Here is a 23,449-nt window from a genome sequence, read left to right on the forward strand (position 1 = left end):
GTCAGGGCGTGAGTTGGGGTGGGCAGTCTATGTTTGTTTTTCTATGATTTTGGGATTTCTATATTTCGGCCTAGTATGGTTTTCAATCAGAGGCAGGTGTCATTAGTTGTCTCTGATTGAGAATCATACTTAGGTAGCCTGGGTTTCACTGTTTGTTTGTGGGTGATTGTCTATGTTAGTTGCTTGTGTCAGCACAGTTCTCAGTATAGCTTCACGGTCGTTATTTAATTTATTGTTTTGTATAGTTTGTATTCAGTGTTCAGTGCTTTCTTTTATTAAAAAATCATTATGAACACATACCATGCTGCCTTTTGGTCCGCTTCATACGACGATCGTGACATCTCTCTACTATTAATCTGACATTTCACATTCTTAAAATAAAGTGGTGATCCTAACTGACCTAAAACAGGGAATTTTTACTAGGATTAAATGTCAATAATTGTGAATAACTGAATTTAAATGTATTTGGCTAAGGTGTACGTAAACTTCCGACTTCAACTGTGTTTACCTCAAATACCTCGTACCACTTCAGGTTTTCTCGGATACCGAAATTAAGATCTGAACCAAATTGGATATGTGAAATTCCCATCTGACACCCAAGGGTCCTGTAAATAAAATAAAAAATCAATACCGATCTGATTCGGTTCCGAGGTGGATCAGATCATGAACCAGATTTGACCCAAAATATATAAGAGATGAGGGAGAATCTGATCCAAATTGGGTCAGGTCTCTATCAGACCCAAATGGATCTGAAAGATAAAAAATGCAGCTTTATTGCTGTGTAAGCCATCAGAATTGTTTTGACTTGTCTGGCAGGCAATGAACCTTTTCACATGCATTTTCTGTTGTAGGCCATTTTCAAATAATTGAGTTGTGGTCTACACTACAGCTTCAAATTTTTCGAATTACATGCCTAATTTAAAATGTCGGCACCATACGGGAAGAGGTGTGTCACGAAGATGCACTATAGGCACCTCTCTGCCAACAATGAGCTTTCTGTCTCCCGCTTATTCATGCACATTCATTGTGTCAATTGTTTGCCCTTTGTTAATGTTAATGTTTATTTTGATTTTGATTGAGCAAGCATAGAAGTACCTGGCCTGAGCGCAAACCTAGGTCTATAAAAGTTCACATTTGGGGATGTCTAATAGTATTTCTGATTGCTGACTCAAAGTTTTTTTTCATTACTTCACACAGAAAGTCAACAGTGTTTCCATCCACTTCGAATAACACTAGTTATTCACTGTATTTGAAAAATCTTTCCAACACTTTCCTTCTTTATAGGCCTAAGTAACCACCATGCCTCAGTGTGATCTGGATGGTATTTCACACATTTTCAGACATATCCCAGGTCCATGGCTACAAATTTCGGATCCAACCTGTTCAGATACTGAGTTGGATCTCGGGTAATCAGGTTCAGGTATATCAGTGAAGACATTTACACTGCACATTGATCTGGTACTGGTACGCCCTGTATATATTCGGCGCATGTGACAAATAAAATGTGATTTGATTTGACAGAAACACAGAACCAAGCATAGTCTTGTTTAGACTGTGTTGGGAGCCATGTTCGTGTATTCAGCCTTTAACCCAAACCAGCAGCATACCACCTTGCATCCCACTGCTGGCTTACCTCTGAAGTTAAGCAGGGTTAGTTCTGGATGGGAGACCAGATGCTGCTGGATGTGGTGTAGGAGGCACTCTTTCCTAAGGTGTAAAAATATGTCATAGGGCAGTGATTGGGAACGCGTGTCCTGACTCTCCGTGGTCACTAAAGATCCCATGGCACTTATTGTAAGAATAGGGGTGTTAACCCTGGTGTCCTGGCTAAATTCCAAATCTGGTCACCTAATCACCCCCAGCTTCCAATTGGCTCATTCATCCTCCCTCTGACCTGTAACTATTCCCTATGTTGTTGCTGTAAATGAGAATGTGTTCTCAGTCAACTTACCTGGTTAAATAAAAACCCTGTGTATGGAGTTGTTAGCTCCTCATTGAGTTTTCCTTGTGGACTGCCAATGCGTGTTTTTTTCTTCTAAGAGTGTACAAGGAATAGCCTACTGTCCACTGTTACTCACTTCTGCTTTCTGAGCATCACTGAGGGCAGTCTCATTGGAATGAGTTAGGTACATAACATTCCCAAAATCATAGAGAGAGAGAGTGTGTCAACTGTCAACAGTGTAAAATTAATAGAAAAACAATAAATATGAAGGGCTATCATCTCCCCTCACTGCCTCCTCCTCCCTCTCTCTCTGAGTTTTAAAGTCTCCTCCCTCTTCAGAGAATGGGAGTATGAGGGATTGCTTCAGTCGTCTTAAGAGAACATATACGCACATCTACCATTCTCTGTGTGCCCGTCTCTCTCACTCCATCTTCCAGTCTCCATCTCTCCTCCCTTCTCTGCCTTCTTGACGGACCCACTGCTGCTCCCTGCCTGCCTGCCTGACCTGTCCTCAGGCTGAGGATAACCCTGAGCATCGTCAGGAATAGGAGTTTGTCTAAAGAAGGAACATCTACACTGGTGAAGGTCAGTGTTTTGTTTTGCTCTTCCCTTTTTAGGATTTCTTGAAGTTCCTAACAACTGAGAGTTGTTGGTGGTGTTGAGCAAGGGAATGGCCAGGTCTGTGTGGACCTTGTGTTGTTGTATCTGTATATCAGGGGTACACACGGTTGGCCACGCATGAAAGGTCTCATCCTTTGTTCCGATTTTCATTACATTTGACACTATCCATAGTAACATGTCCACATAATTTACATTAATTGAAATGCAAACAAAATCTTTGGATATAAATGTGCAGTTTGTTCAGAGTGTTGCCAACTGGCATTTTCAATCAAACAACTGATTGACAAATTGTGCCTTTCCAATGAGAACATACAGAGCTGTAAGGTGCTTTCTGTTAAGTTTCTTTAATGCATGATGGGGAATCTATTAAATGTATGAGGGCACAAACACATTTCCTCTAAGAGGAATGTTTTTTTTTAAAGAAAGCACAAAAATATTGTTTTTGTTATTCCATTATTCTGGTGTGCATGAGTTTTTGTATTTATAATCCTCCAGGATAGACTAATGATTTGCCATGGTGTATTATGGATGCAGATCTGGACCTGCAGGGTTTCATGCTTCCTGTGTTCAGGGTCTTCGATGCTTGTCATGGATGGATTTATAATGGAAAACAATGCTGGCTTTTTTGTTACACTAAAATTACTTGCTCTCTTCTCAAGGTTCTGTGATTATTTTATCATATCAATTTATGTACATTGTTATTTTGATTACACACCATATGGTCAAGATTTGCGATAAGAAAAAGAAGCTATCCTTTTTTTCTCTTATCAACTGCATTGCAATGTCAATGTGAACGTCTGCATGTGCCATTTCAACTGCATGTGTATTGTCATGTGTCATTTCATCTATCTCCAGTAGCTATCACCAAGGTAAGGTCCAGTCCGACCCATTGGTTCAGGTTCTCTGGGTGTTTAAGAGGTGTGTGAGACACCCCTAGTCCCGTCTGCAGTCATGAACAGTAATGAGGAAACTCTCCCGGCTTTGTATTTCCACACTAGGATGCAGCGGATCCGGGAGGGCATCCACATAAGGACCATGAAGGCCAAAAGGAAAGTGGAGGACATCTCTAAAGAAGATGTCCAGGCCTTCTTCAAGAAGCACGCCTTCGTGCTCTTTACTGTAGCTGCCGTCATTGTAGGTGAGTGAACCCCCCCCCCCCCCCCCCCCCCCCCCACACCCGACCCGGGCAGGCCTACATACACAATACACACAAACAGGCCTACATACTCACGGACACGCACACACACCCACACACTTTGAAACCCATGCTCTTCTATTGCAATCCAAAATCCAATAGGGAGACTCACCTACAAACCTCATTCTAGAGGTGATTGAGAGACAGAGCCTCTCATTGTCCTCTGTTCTACATGCAGTTTCAAGCCCACTAATCAGCCCTTCTGATTCTCCAGGTATAATCCTAGGCTTTGCACTGCGTCCCTATAAAATGACCTACCGAGAGGTGAAGTACTTCTCTTTCCCCGGAGAGCTGCTGATGAGGATGCTACAGATGCTGGTGCTTCCCCTGCTAGTATCCAGTCTAATCACAGGTACACCAAGTCACTATACGGATGCCCTCCACCAGAGGCAAGTTTAGATGTTTTGAGCATGCAGATGAGGGGTGGATTTAGTGGTGTTTGAAAGACAGGTGTGGAGGCCCAAAGGAAAAGGGAGAATGCCAAAGGGGCTTGAGGCACAAGCACAGGTACTGTAACTTGTGCTTGATCCGTGTGAAATGCATTTTTCTCCAGATTCCCATTGGTCTCTAGGCTCTGGCATGGAGACAGTCACTTCATTGTACTCATTTTCTATTAAAATGCGGTGTAGAGAATGAGGGAAGAGGGATGGAGGGAGTGGGGTTAGCTTCAGTAGAAAAGACACCCACTGCCTGTGGGTCTGAGAGGGTAGCTTTGGGATGGGTACCCCCTTGAACCTCTTCCTCCTGCTTCACTTCATAAGGATAAAAGCACACAATGTGCCACTCCGCCACTTTCTACACAGCTGTATTGTTTTGTGGCATTCCATGACACCCAGCACCAAAATACAGAAAGTGGTTTGGAGGGTGGTGGGATAAGAGGTTACGACCTAGAATAAAGGGGCCACTGCCCAGCTACACAAGCAGACATGTAACTACACCATCTAGTATCTTCCTGAGTCCTCAACAAGGTTAGGATCCATATGACCTAGCTTGGTATGACGTATAGTATAAATGACATCACTATGCTAACGCTGAGTGATTTACTGTGACCTTGAAACTAGACCTACAGCAGCAAGCTCTAGTCATTTCTCAAAGTAAGATTGAGCTGATCTGTATCTAATTTTCTTTTCAAACAAACGTCTTTTTAAACTAACCTAATTTGTGAATGTTCACACTGGCTTGAAAGAAGCAGTGAATGTTTACTAAGAATCCTTTCTCTGATCACATTTTAAACACTAAAAAACAGTAGAACTGTGGAGAGCGGCAGAAAAGGAAATGTGTGGGGTCAATTTTTGTTTCATGCTTCGTCTTTGTAGTAACCCCTGAAAAGAACCCACATAAGTAATTTCTTTAGTCCTGTGAAAGTGGTCACACAGGCTTGTTTGCAGTTTCCATGGCAATGTGGAGATGCAAAGTCATTATGGGCGCATGGCAAGTGGACAAGTTTCTGAGGACTCAGAGAGAGGATGGAGGGAAGAGACAGAAAAAGAGAAAGGGAGAAACAGGGAGAGATAGTGAAATAAAGAGGCACAGAAAGGAGCAGAGGCACAGGTCAGCAGAGGGTTGATTGTGGGAGAGGGAAGCGGGATAAGGAGATTGAGAGTTGAACGAGGGTTAAATGGAGGGTGAGGAGGTTTAGTCTAATGGCAGTGCCCCTAACAGAATTAAAGCACAGACATCTCGCTTACACAAAAAACGCTTACTCCATCAGCACACTGAATTGGTATAACACACCAGAACGGCCCATGACACCTTGGAAAATCCAAAGCAAACCTTATTGCAACGCTTTTTCAGGTAGAGGTCTTTCTCTATAATGGCTCTCTTACCCATGGCCTATTTGTAAGATTGAGAGATGTCAGTCGGGAGAAGCAAACCATAATCCTTATCTAATTTCAGATGGAGAACGTCAATACATTTGCTCGCCTGTATGTTTTGCTCTTAACCTGATATCTGATTTCTGTCAGATGACTGTCAGGCAGCCCATTAATCTGCACACCTGTTGAATCTTTGTATTAGGCTGCATCCTCCAGCAGGTCATATAATCTCTGGTCTACAATAATGAGAGATGATAAATAATCTCTGAGAAAGAGGAGAGTGACTGCCATGGCAGTAGACTAGATCACACTGAGGTCATCTATTAGTCTCTTGCAGTGGTGATTTCAGCATGTACTGTACATCTTGGTCTGGCAAAAATAATAAAAAAGTGGGATGCATGCCAGCAAAGCCACTACACAACACTAAACAATACATGAATTGCACTATAACGTGACAAACAGTGCCCACAAACTCTTGGGGCCTACATAAAGCTGTCCCAACAGCAGTCCCAACACCTTACCACTGCTGCACCTGGTTATCAGCGGAACCTTGTCTGGCAGCGAAACAGTTCACTCAGCCTCATTTACTGCCTTTTTTATAAAAACATAGCTGATATGGCTGACTTGCTATAACAAATTTGGTTTCTAATGACAAATGAGATGTACAAACTATGGCATAAGGGGACGACAAGAGGATAAGACGCAATCCGTCATTTCGATTAAGACATTAACGAGCGAGCTAAGACGGACGTAGTCGATATAACTATTTGTTTAGCACTTTTGAAATGTACAGTGACAGAATTCAGAACGTGGGTTGTTCTTACAGTGTTCTCCCTGTACACCAAGTCAGAACCGTAGGATAAATAAAGGGGGCATATAAGCAGACAGTGAAAGCTCTTACAATATTCAATGATGACATTTCTCTAAAACAGGCTATATAGGCTACATGTGCACCACCATGTCAGAACAGTAGGCAAAATTAAATAGACCAAATTATTAGTAAAGTAAATAGACCAAATTATTAGGGTGAGGCACATGGGCTACTAACATCTTACTACACAACATACCCATAGTCTAATCAAATGGCTACCCAGACTATTTGCATTGTTCCTCCCCTCTTTTACGCTTCTGCTATTCTGTGTTTATTATCTATGCATAGTCACTTTAACTCTATCTATATGTACATATTACCTCAATTTCCACGACTAACCAGTGCCCCCACACATTGACTCTGTGCCGGTACCCCCTGTATATAGCCTCGCTATTGTTATTTTACTGCTGCCCTATAATTATTTGTTACTTTTATTTCTTCTTCTTAAAACTGCATTGTTGGTTAAGGGCTTGTAAGTAAGCATTTCACTGTTAGGTCTACACATGTATTCGTTGCATGTGACAAATACATTTTGATTTGATTTTGAATTACTTTCTTAGCTACAGTAAACATATCTCCCTGGCATATTACATCATTTATGCAGCATCATACAATACATTTTTGGACTCACCTTGTGCTGTGTTCACTTGAACAGGAAGGTGGTCCTTCGTGGGCAAATTTTGTCTCCAAAGTCTGGCATTCCTTGGATTTATGCTGCTTTCAAAACAACTCAGAAAAAAACAAGGTTGAATCTTGATTACTTCATTAATCTTCAGGTCGTAGTTCTAGAAAGAGGCCAGATTTACAATTCCGAGTTGGATGACTGTTTAAAACATTTTTTTCCCAGTCGGAGCTAGTTTATTCCCGACTGCCCAGTTGTCTTGAACTCACTGAAGTCACGTTTTCGCAGTTCCGAGATAAATTGTTTTGAGCGCAGCACAAATCATGCTTCTGTCACATGGGATGACACTGGAGAGACGAAGCAGGTACGGGGAGTAAAACATTTAATGTAGAACGGACATGGAACGAGACAGGAACAGCGTCAGCAAACGAGTAACACAAACAAAAGACAATCAATGCAGAAGCGGAGAACAGAGCTGGGGAACTGACAAATATAGGCGGAGGTAATAACAGGTGATGAGTGAGTCCAGGGGAGTCCAATATCGCTGATGTGCGTGATGAGGGAAGGCAGGTGTGTATAATGGATGGAAGGAGTGCGTGATGCAGGGCAGGAAGAGCGGTGAGCAGACGTGACAGCTTCAGCCCCTTAACCGCAGATTTGGGACCACACAGCCCGTCACTGATTCCTTCCAAACCACTCATTGGTGAATTTGCGATTTCCAACTTGTTGTGTAATGTTTATGTCCAATGGACAATGAGCACCGATATGTTTTATCTATAATCTCTTCATTATTTCTCTTCATATGACAAGGATTAAAAAGGATTTGCCAGTAGATTGTTGACTTGATTCATAATGACTGCTAGCTAGGATTTTGAAAGTATGATGTTGACATGAACAGTCCAATCAAAGCTACTGTACATACAGTTGAAGTCAGAAGTTTACATCCACTTGGGTTGGAGTCATTAAAACTCGTTTTCCAACCACTCCACAAATTTCTTGTTAACAAACTATAGTTTTGGTAAGTCGGTTAGGACATCTACTTTGTGCGCGACACAAGTCATTTTTCCAACAATTGCTTACAGACATATTATTTCACTTATAATTCACTGTATCACAATTCCAGTGGGTCAGATGTTTACATACACTAAGTTGACTGTGCCTTTAAACAGCTTGAAAAATTCCAGAAAATATTGTCATGGCTTTAGAAGTTTCTGATAGGCTAATTGACATCATTGGAGGTGTACCTGTGGATGTATTTCAAGGCATACCTTCAAACTCAAACAGCCAAGACCTCAAAAATAATTGTAGACCTCCACAAGTCTGGTTCATCCTTCGGAGCAATTTCCTGAAGGTACCATGTTCATCTGTACAAACAATAGTACGCAAGTAGAAACACCATGGGACCACGCAGCCGTCATACCGCTCAGGAAGGAGACACGTTCTGTCTCCTAGAGATGAACTTACTTTGGTGCGAAAAGTGCAAATCAATCTCAGAACAACAGCAAAGGATCTTGTGAAGATGCTAGAGGAAACAGGTACAAAAGTATCTATATCCACAGTAAAATGAGTCCTATATCGACATAACCTGAAAGGCCGCTCAGCAAGGAAGAAGCCACTGCTCCAAAACCGCCATAAAAAAGCCAGACTACGGTTTGCAACTGCACATGAGGACAAAGATCGTACTTTTGGAGAAATGTCCTCTGGTCTGATGAAACAAAAATAGAACTGTTTGGCCATAATGACCATCGTTATGTTTGGAGGAAAAAGGGGGGGGCTTGCAAGCCGAAGAACACCATCCCAACCGTGAAGCACGGGGGTGGCAGCATCATGTTGTGGGGGTTCTTTGCTGCAGGAGGGACTGGTGAACTTCACAAAATAGATGGTATCATGAGGAAGTAAAATGGTGTGGATATATTGAAGCAACATCTCAAGACATCAGTCAGGAAGTTAAAGTTTGGTCGCAAATGGGTTTTCCAAATGACAATGACCCCAAGCATACTTTCAAATTTGTTGCAAAATGGCTTAAGGACAACAAAGTCAAGGTATTGGAGTGGCCATCACAAAGCCCTGACCTCGATCCTATAGAACATTTGTGGGCAGAACTGAAAAAGCGTGTGCGAGCAAGGAGGCCTACAAACCTGACTCAGTTACACCAGCTCTGTCAGGAGGAATGGGCCAAAATTCACCCAACTTATTGTGGGAAGCTTGTGAAAGCCTACCCGAAACATTTGACCCAAGTTAAACAATTTAAAGGCATTGCTACCAAATACTAATTGATTGTATGTAAACTTCTGACTCACTGGGAATGTGAAGAAAATAAATAAAAGCTCAAATAAATCACTCTCTACTATTATTATGACATTTCACATTCTTAACATAAAGTGGTGATCCTAACTGTCCTAAGACAGGGAATTTTTAAAAACTGACATTAAATGTATTTGGCTAAGGTGTATGTAAACTTCTGACTGCAACTGTATAATGTGATTTGACGTAATTATATCTGTGGCCAATGACCTTGAGCCTTCTTGGATGGGCACTTCTAATGTAACTCTATGGCAACACCCAAATGGCTAGAATTTTCGAGGTCTACCCATAGACTTGGCGGTGATGGGTAGCCTAGTGGTTAGAGCGTTGGACTAGTAACCGGAAGGTTGCAAGTTCAAATCCCCGAGCTGACAAGGTACAAATCTGTCATTCTGCAGTTAACCCACTGTTCCTAGGCCGTCATTGAAAATAAGAATTTGTTCTTAACTGACTTGCCTAGTTAAATAAAGAAAATGTAGTGTCCCCATGAGAGCAGAGCTCTGTATTTTCTGCTGGCTTGCCCCACCAGCACTGAGCTAGGCTGAAACACCTGCAATTTGGAGCTGCCTTACTCAAGAAAATAGAAAAGAGACCATGTTTTTATATGCATCTTTATTAACTCAATCCAATTTTATTTTTTTAAACATTATTTGCGAACTGATATGTATTAATGCCAAAATAACATGCAAAACAGGCAAGCCGCCCAAAAAATAAAATATATTTTATAATTTTTGTTGCTAAAAATGTGGGGCTCAAAACAGAATGACGGATCGCCACTGGTCTCTTGATGTTACACCTGATAGCCCCAGTTCAACCTCATTTTCACCTATGATGAGATATCTGAGAACCCTGCTGTTCCAATACCAGCCAACAATTGCCTGTTATGGCATAGACACTTCTCAACAATTCTGTGGCCCCTCAGTTCTCACAGTGTTCCTGTCTCTGCCTTAGGGCATTGGGTTTTCCTTGACCAGAGCAAGGACTCACCCTTCTGTCTCTCTGGCTCCAACACCATCCAACACATCAGCATAGCTTCAGGAGCTATCCAGAATGCAGGCTAATATGGCTAGGCAATTGCTATTTCAAGTGTTTTCATGCCACTGCTATGAAGAAATGTTAGAAATGTTGCACAATGGGATAATACTGTTCTTCTAAACAACATCTCCCCTGTCTCTCCCAACCAGGCATGGCAGCACTGGACAGTAAGGCTTCAGGAAAGATGGGCATGCGAGCTGTGGTGTATTACATGACCACCACCATTATCGCTGTCATCATAGGCATCATCGTGGTGCTCATCATCCACCCTGGGAAAGGATCTAAGGATGAGTTCATGAAACAGTCGAAGATAGAGGACATCAGCCCTGCCGACGCCTTCCTGGATCTCATCAGGTAGCTAGCTGCATACTAGAGTAGGAGGAGGGTCAGGGGTTTAGTGGAGGAAATATGAACTGTTTTTGTGCCATTGTACCCCTGTGTTCATTCATTGTGATGATCATGCTCTTTCATTTCAGAAACATGTTTCCACCAAACATGGTCCAGGCCTGCACACAGCAGGTAAAGCATTTAATGACTTTGTTACTACAAACGGATGCTACAAATGTAACTATGGTTCTACGAATTCCTTGAAGACCGTCAGTACGGTTTAAATTGTGGATGATATCCCTCGCACTCCCCACAGGTCGAGTAATAACAACAACAAAGTCACGTCGGTGATGTGACAGCATGGTAGGACGTGCCCCTGCAGTTCATATAAAACCGTACATCAGACCACACACGGTCTCAGAAAATATTCTTGCCCAAAGATTCAGAGTGACAGGAAAGTACTGACGGTCTTACAGATATTCGTAGAACCATAATTACAATCGTAACTTCTGTTCTACTTCATACCTTTCAGATGTCAGTACAGTTATAGTACTATTAACCTCTGATTAATGCGACAATGTCACTGGGAAAATGGCAGGTCCCATGGTGTGGCAGGATGAGACGTTGACCTTGTAAAATCTTAAGAACGTGCAGGGCGACGACCAGGTAGCAGCTGCACATATCTCATTCATGGGGACGCCTTTTAGCGGAGCACTGGATGTGGTGACACTTCTGGTAGAGTGACATATCACATGTTCTGGAACAGGGAGCCCTACACCATTATAGGCCTGAGTGATGACATCCACAACCCAGTGTGAAAACCTCTGCTTGGACAATGCAAGGCCTTTTGACACAGGAACAGCTGGTCTGACTTCCTGTAGTGCTCCGAGGCTTGCATATAGAGTTTTGTGGGCTTTCCCTCTCTTGGTGGCCCTGGGTGGGTACTGGCGAACAATGCTATGAAACCACACACTATTGCAGAGACTTTGATATTACTAGCCACAATTGATATGGTGAAAAAACGATGTGTGGGGAGACAGAGGCACAGAGACTCAAATTATCTGTGAAAACCAGGCCCTCAACTCTGGCTAGCTGCGCTTCCCTCACCTTTACAGGCATGATGGTGCAGTTAATGCTGTGGTCAGAGAGTGCATCTCGCAGATGGCCAATGCCTAGGCAGGCGGGGAACAGGTCATGACCATCTTCCACTTGTAGTTCAAATCCAAATGAGGAGCAGCCATGCATGCCCAGCAATGGTGATGTGGTAGTCTCTCAGCTAAGAATGTGAATAAAAAAATATATTCTCATGCAAATATACTAATTAATCAAATGAACTAATATAATAGTAACCCGAAGCTGTATCTGTATAACAGAGCAGCTACCAGTAAAGGTAGAGGGCTACAATAATCTGGCAGGAGTTGTACAGCAACCTCAAAATAATTTATTGTGGGCCTCCTGGGTGGTGCAGTGGTCTAAGGCAGTGCTAGCTGTGCTACCAGAGACTCTGGGTTCAAGCCCAGACTCTGTCGCAGCTGGCCGCGACCGGGAGGTCCATGGGGCGACGAACAATTGATGTCGTCTGGGTTCGGGAGGGTAGGGTCCTTGTCCTTATCTCATCGCGACTGATGAGGGCCGGGTGCAGTGCACGCTTAACCAGGTCGCTAGGTGCACAGCAGTTGGGTTGGTTGGGCTGTGTTTCGGCGGACGTTTCGGAGGACGCATGGCTTTCAACCTTCGTCTCTCCCGAGCCCGTATGGGCGTTGTAGCGATGAGACAAGATAGTAACTACTAACAATTGGATACCACAAATTTGGGGAGAAAAAGGGGGTTAAAAATAAATAACATAATTTATTGTGAGCCAATGTTTAAATGTAGGCTTAATTTATGAAAAACACTCACGAATGGGTGTCGTTTGGTAAGCAGCTAGGTTGAGTGTTTAGCTAGCTGAGAACACACAGTGGCAGCTAGGTTGAGTTGGTTAGCTAGATAGCTTGTAGTGACCTAGAGGAGGAGAGGGATGCCTGGGGGAGGCAGTTCGAATCTCACTTCGTATAGCTGGGTAGGCTAACAATCTTTCTAGACGGCCTGCACGCTATGAGACGTGGTTATCTAGGGAAAGGGACTCGTTTTGAGATCACTTAAAAATGTTATTGTTTTTGAAAGAAAAGCTAATTTTTTGTCAATTAAAATAACATTAAATTGTACAGAAATACAGTGTAGACATTGTTAATGTTGTAAATGACTATTGTAGCTGGAAACGGCAGATTTTTTATGGAATATCTACATAGGTGTACAGAGGCCCATTATAGCAACCATCACTCCTGTGTTCCAATGACACGTTGTGTTAGCTAATCCAAGCTTATCATTTTAAAAGGCTAATTGATCATTAGAAAACCCTTTTGCAATTATGTTAGCACAGTTGTTCTGATTAAAGAAGCGATAAAACTGGCCTTCTTTAGACTAGTTGAGTATGTGGAGCATCAGCATTTGTGGGTTCGATTACAGGCTCAAAATGGCCAGAAACAAAGAACTTTCTATTCTTGTTCTGAGAAATGAAAGCTATTCCATGTGAGAAATTGCCTAGAAACTGAAGATCTCGTACAACGTTGTGTACTACTCCCATCACAGAACTGCGCAAACTGTCTCTAACCAAAATAGAAAGAGGAGTGGGAGACCCCGGTGCACAACTGAGCAAGAGGACAAGTACATTAGAGTGTCTAGTTTGAGAAACAGATGCCTCACAAGTCATCAACTGGCAGCTTCATTAAATAGTGCCCGCGAAACACCAGTCTCAACATCAACAATGAAGAGGCGACTCAAGGATGCTTATCTTCTAGGCAGAGTTCCTCTGTCCAGTGTCTGTGTTTTGCCCATCTTAATCTTTTCTTTTTATTGGCCAGTCTGAGATATGGCTTTTTCTTTGCAACTCTGCCTAGAAGGCCAGCATCCTGGATTCACCTCTTCACTGTTGACGTTGAGACTGGTGTTTTGCAGGTATATTATAATATTGTCTTTGTATCTCAAAATCATTGTAATGTGATTAACCTTAAAAATCTAAATGAAAATGATTCTAATCTAAAAAATCAAATTCAACCAGAGAACGCCCTCAGATCATGGGAAAAGGCTGCACTTGACCGTTGCATTTGAATCATTCCCACAGTGAATGACTAGGCCCGCTACGCTATGAATCCACACACTATTGCAGAGACTTTGATATTACCGGCCACAATTGATATGGTGAAAAAACAATGTGTGGGGAGGCAGAGGCACCGAGACTCAAATCAATACCTTTGTGAGATAACACTGTTAAACGAACAATTTTTGCTATTGTTAGCAATCAAGAGGAAACTAACTGAATGACTCAAAACTCCCCAGCTTATGCTCTCCAAATGGAGAGATATACTGCAGCAGGTAACTTCGATTGTAAACTTTATCAAACCACATCCACTGTGTGCACGCCTGTTCGCAAAACTATGTGGAGGCATGACAATGTTCTATTTCATACTGAGGCTTGATGGTAATCGAGTGTTAGAACAATTTTTCTCATTGAGAGAGGTACTGTTGTCATTCACAATGTATGTAAAAGAAACTGACTTTCTGTGTAATGAAAAGAAAATGCGTCTCCCTGACTATGTAACAGACATATTTGGGAAACTGAACGAACTGAACACAAACATGCATGGGAAATACAAAAACATTCTATGGGTGGCCTCCCGAGTGGCACAGCGGTCTGAGGCAGTGCTAAAGGCGTCACTACAGACCTGGGTTCGATCCTAGGCTGTGTCGCAGCTTGCCGCGACCAGAAGAACCATGAGGCGGCACATGATCGGCCCAGCATCATCCAGGTTAGGGAAGGGTTTGGCCGGCAGGGATGTCCTTGTCCCATTGCGCTCTAGTGACTCCGTGTGGCGGGCTGGGCATGCATGCTGACTTTACTCGCCAGCTGTACGGTATTTCTTCCGACACATTGTTGTGGCTGGCTTCCGGGGTAAGCAAGCGGGTTGTGTTTTGGAGGATGCATGGCTCTCGACCTTTGCCTCTCCTCAGTCTATACGGGAGTTGCAGTGATGGAACAAGACTAACTGGAATTGGAAAGTACTAAAAAAATTCTTTTTTTTTTTTTTTTTAAAACAACATTCTACTGATGAGTGACCGAATCAGTGGATTCAGAGGAAAGAATTCTTATTGGAGAGTCTTCCAAAAGCCATGCCCCCTTCCCTCGCCTGTGCATGTTACTGACAGAAAACAGCATCTGTAAGTGTCCAACATGAGTGATGATTGCTCACCTCCAATGCTTGGAAGAGCACTTTAGGACCTACTTCCCAATCTGTTTGACTGTGATCCTGGCTCAGTTGACATACCGATAAGTGAAATCGAACAGCTAATCGAGCGGTCCTGTGACCGAATGCATTCACGGGTCACTACGGAGCAGTTTTTGTTCCTGACTCAATGGGAATACCCTGCCGTCTCCCTCTAAGCATTTATGCCACATTCAAAACAACTGGGAACTTGTAAGTGGGAACTCAGAAATCTCGTTTTGAAAAATAGTTTCTCGAGCCTGAAGATCACTGAAGCCATGATTTGAGCTCGTATTTTTCCAGAGTTCCCAGTTGTTTTGAAAGCACTATAAACCTCATGGTACCCTTCACCAGCTCATATCTGTGTGAAGCTGGATTCAGTGCTATCGTCTGCATTAAAACCAAATATAGATCCAGGTTGGATGTGACAGCAGATATGAGGTGCGCACTGTCGACCACACCCCCTGATTTTGAGAATCTCTGATGTGACATGCATCAAGCACACCCATTTTATTAGTGGTGGTGAGATAAGAGACATTATGTCAGACTCATTTGGAATTGACTGTCACAGCCCCACATTAAAAGTATATGATGGTGAGTTGAGAAGCCAATCAGAAGTACTGTTAGAATGTTTTTCAATTCTGCCAAAGCCCCAAATAAAAAAGTAAACATTTGCTGTTAATTACATCATTTTTTTCACATGGTTGGGCTCGCAAGAATTTTCAGATATCAAAATGGGGTCGTGGTCCAAAAAAAGTTAGGGAACCCCTGCTTTACCGGGACCTGGGAAAATGCAATTCTAAAAATGGGTGCGTGGTCTGACGTATGGTTTGTTATGAACCGCGGGCACGTCTTCTCAAGCTGTCACATCAACAGCGTGACTGTTTTAATTATTACCTGACCTGCGTGGAGCGCGAGGGATATAATCCATACTTTCCACTGTACTGACAGTCTGAAAGGTATAAAGTAAAACAGCTTTCCTCATTCAATAAGCAGATTAACCCCTAAGTAAAAGTTTGTCACAGGAAATGGTTCTGTTGAAATAATGATGGTAATGAAAAAGGATACGTTTTGCGAAATACTTTTTGTGAATGGACACATTATTGACACTTTCAGAAGAAGCTTTCTGGTTTTGGAATGTCTGAGTAGAGATAAATCATTACATAAGAGACATAAAAAAAAAAAAATAAACTGAGTGTGATTTTATTTACACTGGAAAAGAAATTCAGACCACTAGGAACAAATGACAAAATCTGATTTTTTAAATGTTTATTTTTTATTTTTTTAACCTTTATTTAACTAGGCAAGTCAGTTAAGAACAAATTCTTATTTGCAATGACGGCCTATCCCGTCCAAACCCTGACCCGGGCGACGCCCTATGGGACTCCCAATCACGGCCGGTTGTTATACAGCCTGGACTTCTGCTGTAAATAAAAAATGATCACCAGCGGCAGATAAGAAAGAACCCACTTCCATTATTCATCTGAATGTTTTGGAGTTGTTGTGGTATGGTTGATGGACACAGTGGGGTCTGAACTGCAATTAAGCATTGGCAGGGTTGCAATAGTAGCGGGGGTCGTGGGGTACCGCAGTTTTGCAGGGCCCTGGGCAAGGTCTGAGCTAATTTCCTGTCATTCTAAACCTTTTGTCCATGGGGAGCTCAACACTTTGTGGTCTGGACCCTCTCCCCATACAGGGTCATCATAGATCCAGCTGAACCTTACAGAATACTGCTCCTGCCATACAGAGGCCCACTGTTTAATTCACAAGGCTGTGATGAGTGGAGCAGGTGCCTTTAGAGTTTTTGCTCTCTAGTCTATCGAAAGGGCACAAGTCTGACAACCTTCCCTAGACACCTTATCTATGTTCAGTAGATGCACATCAAAATCCAACTTCAAGACTGGAGCACAGGCCAAAATGAAGAGGCTGAGTTAATATTCAGTAACATTACTTAAAAAATACTATTTCAGTAACACTTTCACTAAAGGAAATGACATGCTATCATCACTTTAACAAGACAATGATAACCCATCACTGACGTAACCGGCTCTTTCCCTCCAGTTCAAAACCAAATACGGGAAGCGAATTGTCCATGTAACGGTGACGGTGAATGACTCGGTCTTCAACCTGACCAACCTGACTGAGCAGATTACCCGGGAGGAGGTGATCCCTATCCCAGGCACAGTGAACGGGGTCAACGCCCTGGGGCTGGTGGTCTTCTCCATGTGCTTTGGCCTCATCATCGGCAACATGAAGGAGCAGGGCCAGCCCCTCAGGGATTTCTTCGACAGCCTCAATGAGGCTATCATGAGACTGGTGGCAATTATCATGTGGTGAGTAGTTGGTGTGTGTATAGGTGTTTATAAGGATGGTGTGTGTGTGTGTGTTATGATGATGGTCCAATAATCATTCATTAAGTGTGTGTGTGTGTGTGTGTGTGTGTGTGTGTGTGTGTGTGTGTGTGTGTGTGTGTGTGTTTATGCAAACCCCCTGCATTGCATGTGGTTCATGATTAGATCAGGCACAGAGAAATCTACACATCTATGCTTTGAAATGCTAAGTCTACCTATAGAGTGCCTGTAGAGTTGGGAGTTACTATGTGTATCTCTCCCTCTCAATTCAATCAAATGGCTTTATTTAGCCTCTTGCCTGAGGTATTGCTATGAATTATCTGGTAACTATAAACAGGCATGATCTGCTATAGGTCTTTATGGTTACTGAGATAATTGCAGGACCACAATCTCATAATTGGCCAACATAGAACCATCTCGGGGCATGTAGCTTCCTGATGCTAAATGATTCCACAGATGAATTTGTAACACAGGCTTTGTAACCAAGACCAGTGACATGTTCACTCAAATAAATCCAAAATATTCTCAGTCAGATATTTGACAGATTTAAACCAAGTTTTGTTTATGAATAAAGGTAATTTGCTAGCCCGTGCTTTGCACTCTCAGAATGCACTGATGATTTCTCAAATCTCTGTCTGTGAGAGACTAAACATTTGACTTTTTCAGGCCTACAGTATTACACAGAAAAATAAGTCCCTTTTAACTATGTGACCATATCCTTCCCAAGCATAACCTCTTCTCCGTCCTCTGCTCTACAGGTATGCACCAATCGGCATCATGTTCCTCATATCGGGGAAGATCGTGGAGATGGATGACATCACTGAGATGGGTGGTCAGCTGGCCATGTACACCATCACGGTGATCATAGGCCTGTCCATCCACGCTTTCATCATCCTCCCCGGCCTGTACTTTGCCATCACACGGCTGAACCCCTTCATCTTCATCATGGGGCTGGTGGAGGCCCTCATCACAGCCCTGGGAACCTCTTCCAGGTTGGTCCCCTTACATTAATCTCCTCCTTGGCCTGCTCGGACTACGCCACACTGTAGCCTCGCCTGACTTGGCCCTGACTCATGTCAAATCAAAGCCTATTATAGTAGGGCCAGGAGTTTTCTTGATCAGAATGTGCCTATAAGACATCACCATCCTCGTTAGTAGTGTTACTAAAGCTTACCCCTGGAGAATATGATGAATAGATCTAATACAAAAAATCTAAAACAACAACCACTCAAACACCATCTGTTTCTCTTTCCGTCTCTATCTCAGCTCAGCAACCCTTCCCATCACCTTCAAGTGTCTGGAGATAAACAACAAGGTGGATAAGCGCATCACGCGGTTTGTGTTGCCGGTCGGCGCAACCATTAACATGGATGGAACAGCACTTTACGAGGCTCTGGCAGCTATCTTCATAGCTCAGGTTAACAACATGGACATGAACTTAGGTCAGATCATTACAATCAGGTAAGAATTAGTATCTAAGGTTAGTAAGCTAAAGCTTATGTTTACAGAATCAAAAGATGTTGATATGATTACAATTACATTACATGATTTATCAAGATAAGAGTTTAAAATACATCATTTTGTGCTATAAAACAGCATCACAGCCACTGCAGCAAGTATTGGAGCTGCTGGGATACCACAGGCTGGACTGGTCACCATGGTGATTGTGTTGACCTCTGTTGGACTTCCCACTGATGACATCACCCTCATCATTGCAGTTGATTGGTTCCTGTGAGTAATTTTTCCCATTTTCAGATTGAGACATAAGAATAGATAAATTATATTTGAATAATGATAAATCTATTATGGTGCAAATATACGCACACTACTTATTGTGTATAGTGTACAAATTGTATAATGACTGGAACTGAAACGCAAACCATTTATCTTTCATTTTAAAGGTCGAACATCCTTTTTTTATCAACTACAACCCTAGTGACACACTTGTACTATCCCTCGGGTCTTGCTCCACTTTTTGGAATTGCATTTTTTTTAGTTTTAACATAGAAACATAATTAGGTTGCCCAAATTAATGATTTCAATTAGAATTCCCTTCCCAGAAATTACACAGCTAATTGGGTAGTGAGAAAAAATCCCATTCTCCATAAACTAGGAGGGATGGAATGTGCAGACAGAGTCAAAGCCTCATTTAATGAAAACATGGATGTTTCTCACAGTGATTAGAATATGAGATAGCCTATAGGGAGTGTTCTGACTACTCTTTAACAGGATATATTGGAATTGTCTCTGCTGATAATGCTGTGGACTATTTCCCTTCTGCATTTGTTTGACTATGAGTAATCTAAAGACGTTAGTTTACCTTTAATCAAAAGCAGGAAATAGGTCAATGTTTTGACCTGTTCAATATAACATGACCAAACGTCCCAGCGGACATAGGCTAGGGTTTTCTTTTAAAAACTGTATGTCCCACCACCCCTCTCGACCTCTGTCTCTCCTCCCACTGTATATGACTCCTTCACCCTGGTTAAGCTTTTTCTTCTTACGTTATTCCTGGATTGTAGTGATCGGCTGCGTACCACAACCAACGTCTTGGGTGACTCCATTGGGGCTGGCATTGTGGAATTCCTATCTCGACAGGAGCTGCAGGCCAAGGATGTGGAGATGGGGAACATTGTGCTGGAGGAGAGGAAGAAACCATACCAGCTCATCTCTCAGGAAAACGACCACGAAAACGCCAAACGTCCAAAAACTGAAAGCAAGATGTAGATCAACGCTCAATAGTGCACACAAGCACACGCAAGCACACACACGGAATGTTTAGGTTCATTTTTGTTTTTAATCTGTCATATTTGTCCAGTTATTTTCACTCTACCATATTTCCTTTCCTTTGTTATTTTGTCATTCATAAAGTAACTTTTCTATTTACTATCCAACTTTTAAAAAAAAGTTTATTTCCCTGAAGTTGCCCAATCAAATTACTTACGTCCGCCGCCTCTCTACGAGATAGATAGGCCACCTGTTTTATGGTGTGTCTGGGTATTTTTGTGTTGAGTTAAGTCATGGCCTAGAATATGTATATGGTATAATGGTATAAGTAATGAGGAAAGTGATATGGGGTGTTGATGTCCAAAAGGAATTTTGTAAAATTATGAAAGGACAACCTATGTTTGAATGACTTCATCCCTCAAAAAAAGCAACAGAGAACACATTTGTATATAACTACCTTAATTTTGGTGGACCCCAGGAAGAGAAGCTGCTGCCTTGGCAGCAGCTAATGGGGATCCCTAATAAATACAATTACATTTTATTTGCTACAACTAATGAAATTAGGCCCTATGAGCTGTTTCTGGTGAAAAACAACCAACTTCCTATCATGGGTTAAATAAGCAGTAATTTAAATAACAATCCTCAAGTGGTGTGTATTTTTAACATTTTTTTTATTTGATTAACTTTTTTCATGCTGTCAATATTCCTGTTGCATATGACAACTCCAATTGTATTTTTACTTTATTTTGATTGATCAAATTCTTGAAGGTGGTGCTGTGATGCTGACAATATGGTTAAAACGAGATGTATCCAACAATCGTCATCACTATATATGTATCCAACAACTGTTATCACTATATATTCCCTATTTTGTAGCCAGCCCTAAGACGAGTCTTTGAAATATCCTTCACTATTTAGTACATCATTATTTTAACATAGCAGGTGTTTAATATTTTTAAGGCTTTGTAGAGTGATTGTATGTCGATATATGTGTAAATTAACTATATAATATGGATAGTTGTTTACGTGAATATGTCTTCTTTAATCTCAATGCAGAAAGATATTTGTTTTCAGGGCCTAAATGCCACTCCAATGCCTTGGTTAGTGAAATCAAGGAACATAGTTTGTGATAATTACAGTATGTGTGAACTAACTCAAACGGATTTAGAAAATATGTTATTTTCTTTCTTTTTTTCTTTAAGTTTTGAGATATGATGGTTCACTTTCTGTAAAGGCAACATTTGTGGTGAAAAGGAACTAAATGGACTGGTAGATTTGTCTTTGGTGAATAACATTTTGAATAAAATGTAAAAAGGAAGCAATGTTTGATTTTGGTGATTTGTATTCCATGACACACATACAGTAATAAACTGTTACATAACATGTGTTATAGCAATTATAATAAAGTAAGTATTACCCTACACAGCACACAATGAAAAGTAATACATGTGCAATAGGACAAAATGTGATAAAGGTAATCCAATTTAACAAATGTCTCAAAATGTGCCTTAAAGCCACACTCTGTTGTCTTATATGAGAACACAACCATAACAATGAAGTAATATGCCTAGGTCTTTATTTTATTATCTAGTTATGATAAGGTAATAAAGACAGTTGTACTATTCATCTCATTATAGTATGAGCTACGAGTCACATTCTTCTAAATCAAGGGGTATATTTAATTAGTTGAAATTACTGGAAACGTATAGACTGTGGCTTTAAAAGGTAAATGTGATATCTTATGTATAGTAATGTAATGGTTTCATACACTGAATAATCTACAATCGTGTAGTTAGTTATGTGCGAAGATCTTTGATGGATGTTAGAAAAAAAGTTGATTATTTATCTAAATGCGACATCCTAGTTAAATATTACGTTTGGAAGAGAAAGAAGCTACAGTAGTCCCCTCCATTCTCACAATCAAGCTGTTCTGGGAACAGCAGGTTGCAATTAAATCGTTTGTGGACATTTGCTGCCATCTTGTGGTAAGACTTGAGCAGCACTATATGTGAGCTGATAAAGATACAGTATCTACCGGCATGTGGGCTTTATCAACAGTATTTTATTAAAATGTTGACCCAACTCTGGTTGATACTCTAGCTGATAAGCACCTGCAGAAGCTAAAATCAGGTAAAACCATCCTTACTTACATGAAACATCCATATTTACCATGCGCCGTTGCAGTTTTATTTTTCACTCTTCTTTCACTGACCGACCCTACACTTGAAACTCACTCTGGGAGAGTGATGTCATGTGACTTGACGATCCTGGCGCGCGAAATATAATTAATATATTTCTGTTTTTTAGCATCCTGTGAGACGTTGTTGTGAGGAAAACAAAACAAACATTGGCAAGCTACCTAGCTATTTGCAAATATATATATTAATGTATTTTTTTTTTTGGGGGGGGGGGTAAATTACTTGCTTTCAAATGGTATTTACAATGTCCATTTGTTATAGATGGTGTTAAAAAGAAAAGCCCGTTCTCTGCTTGCTAGCTTAGCTAGCTAACGTTAGCGCTCAGCGGTTACCACACGGTAACGTACTTTACAAACTGAGGGGAAATTTAGTTTGCTAGCTACCTCGGCTTGCCAGCTCGCGAATTACTTGTATACACAGGAGCATCCATGTTGATGGGATGACAAGCAACAGGAAGAAACGCAAAAAAGGTAAGACAGAAAAAGTGTGTTTTTCTATTGTTTGTAGATTTTCTGAACTCAGACCTGTTCAGTCAATGACGTCCGTTCGCGCACTTTCAAGTCCTTCCACAAGAGGGAGCTGTCGTAATGTTGTTTGGGCTACATTTATGCCCTGGCACAATTATTTATATATACACTAGATGACTGTTGGAGCGCTGTGTTGACGACACCGTGCCTCCATCTTGGCACTCCCCACCGTTGTAAAAAAAATATTGGAAGCTATTTAAAAGGCATTTATACTGAACAAAAATATAAAACACAACATGCAACAATTTCAACGATTTTACTAAGTTACAGTTCATATAAGGAATTCAGTCAATTGAAATATATTCATTAGCCACTAATCTATGGATTTCACATGACTGGGCAGTGGCACAGTCATGGGTGGACCTGGAAGGGCATAGGCCCGCCCACTTGGGAGCCAGGCCCAGCCAATCAGAATTAGTTTTTCCCCACAAAAGGGCTTTATTACAGGCAGAAATACTCCTCAGTTCATCAGCTGTCCAGGTGACTGGCCTCAGACGATCCCACAGGTGAAGAAGCCAGATGTGGGGGTCCTGGGCTGGCGTGGTTACACAAGGTCTGTGGTTGTGAGGCCGGTTGGACGTACTGCCTAATTCTCTAAAACAATATTGGAAGTGATT

General features: G+C 41.7%; 2 protein-coding genes across 5 annotated transcripts in view; both read left to right on the forward strand.

The window, feature by feature from the left end:
- Nucleotides 1-1,028: 1,028 nt before the first annotated feature.
- Nucleotides 1,029-21,429, forward strand: LOC110537147 (excitatory amino acid transporter 1-like). The gene is made up of 10 exons (XM_021622958.2): nt 1,029-2,527; nt 3,562-3,701; nt 3,973-4,110; nt 10,554-10,758; nt 10,881-10,923; nt 17,091-17,362; nt 18,139-18,372; nt 18,647-18,841; nt 18,977-19,111; nt 19,903-21,429. Exons 2-10 carry the CDS (start codon nt 3,563-3,565, stop codon nt 20,105-20,107), a joined length of 1,566 nt encoding a protein of 521 aa, XP_021478633.1. The 5' UTR covers nt 1,029-2,527; nt 3,562; the 3' UTR covers nt 20,108-21,429.
- A 1,328-nt stretch (nt 21,430-22,757) lies between these two features.
- LOC110537148 (nipped-B-like protein B) overlaps nt 22,758-23,449 on the forward strand; it is a 65,497-nt gene continuing 64,805 nt past the window's right edge. For all 4 annotated transcript variants that reach the window (XM_036937139.1, XM_036937140.1, XM_036937141.1 and 1 more), the window contains exon 1: nt 22,758-22,775. The gene's annotated coding sequence lies outside the window, so the exon portion shown is untranslated. The remainder of the gene's footprint in view (nt 22,776-23,449) is intronic.

This window comes from Oncorhynchus mykiss, chromosome 12 (genome assembly GCF_013265735.2).
Source record: "Oncorhynchus mykiss isolate Arlee chromosome 12, USDA_OmykA_1.1, whole genome shotgun sequence".
Taxonomy (NCBI): domain Eukaryota; kingdom Metazoa; phylum Chordata; class Actinopteri; order Salmoniformes; family Salmonidae; genus Oncorhynchus; species Oncorhynchus mykiss.

Excerpts from the sequence above, each read along its gene's own strand:
- LOC110537147 (XM_021622958.2), top strand. The coding sequence starts at position 3,563 with ATGCAGCGGATCCGGGAGGGCATCCACATAAGGACCATGAAGGCCAAA. Across the intron at positions 10,759-10,880 it reads GCCTTCCTGGATCTCATCAG|AAACATGTTTCCACCAAACA; the intron begins GTAGCTAGCTGC and ends CTTTCATTTCAG. Across the intron at positions 10,924-17,090 it reads TCCAGGCCTGCACACAGCAG|TTCAAAACCAAATACGGGAA; the intron begins GTAAAGCATTTA and ends CTTTCCCTCCAG.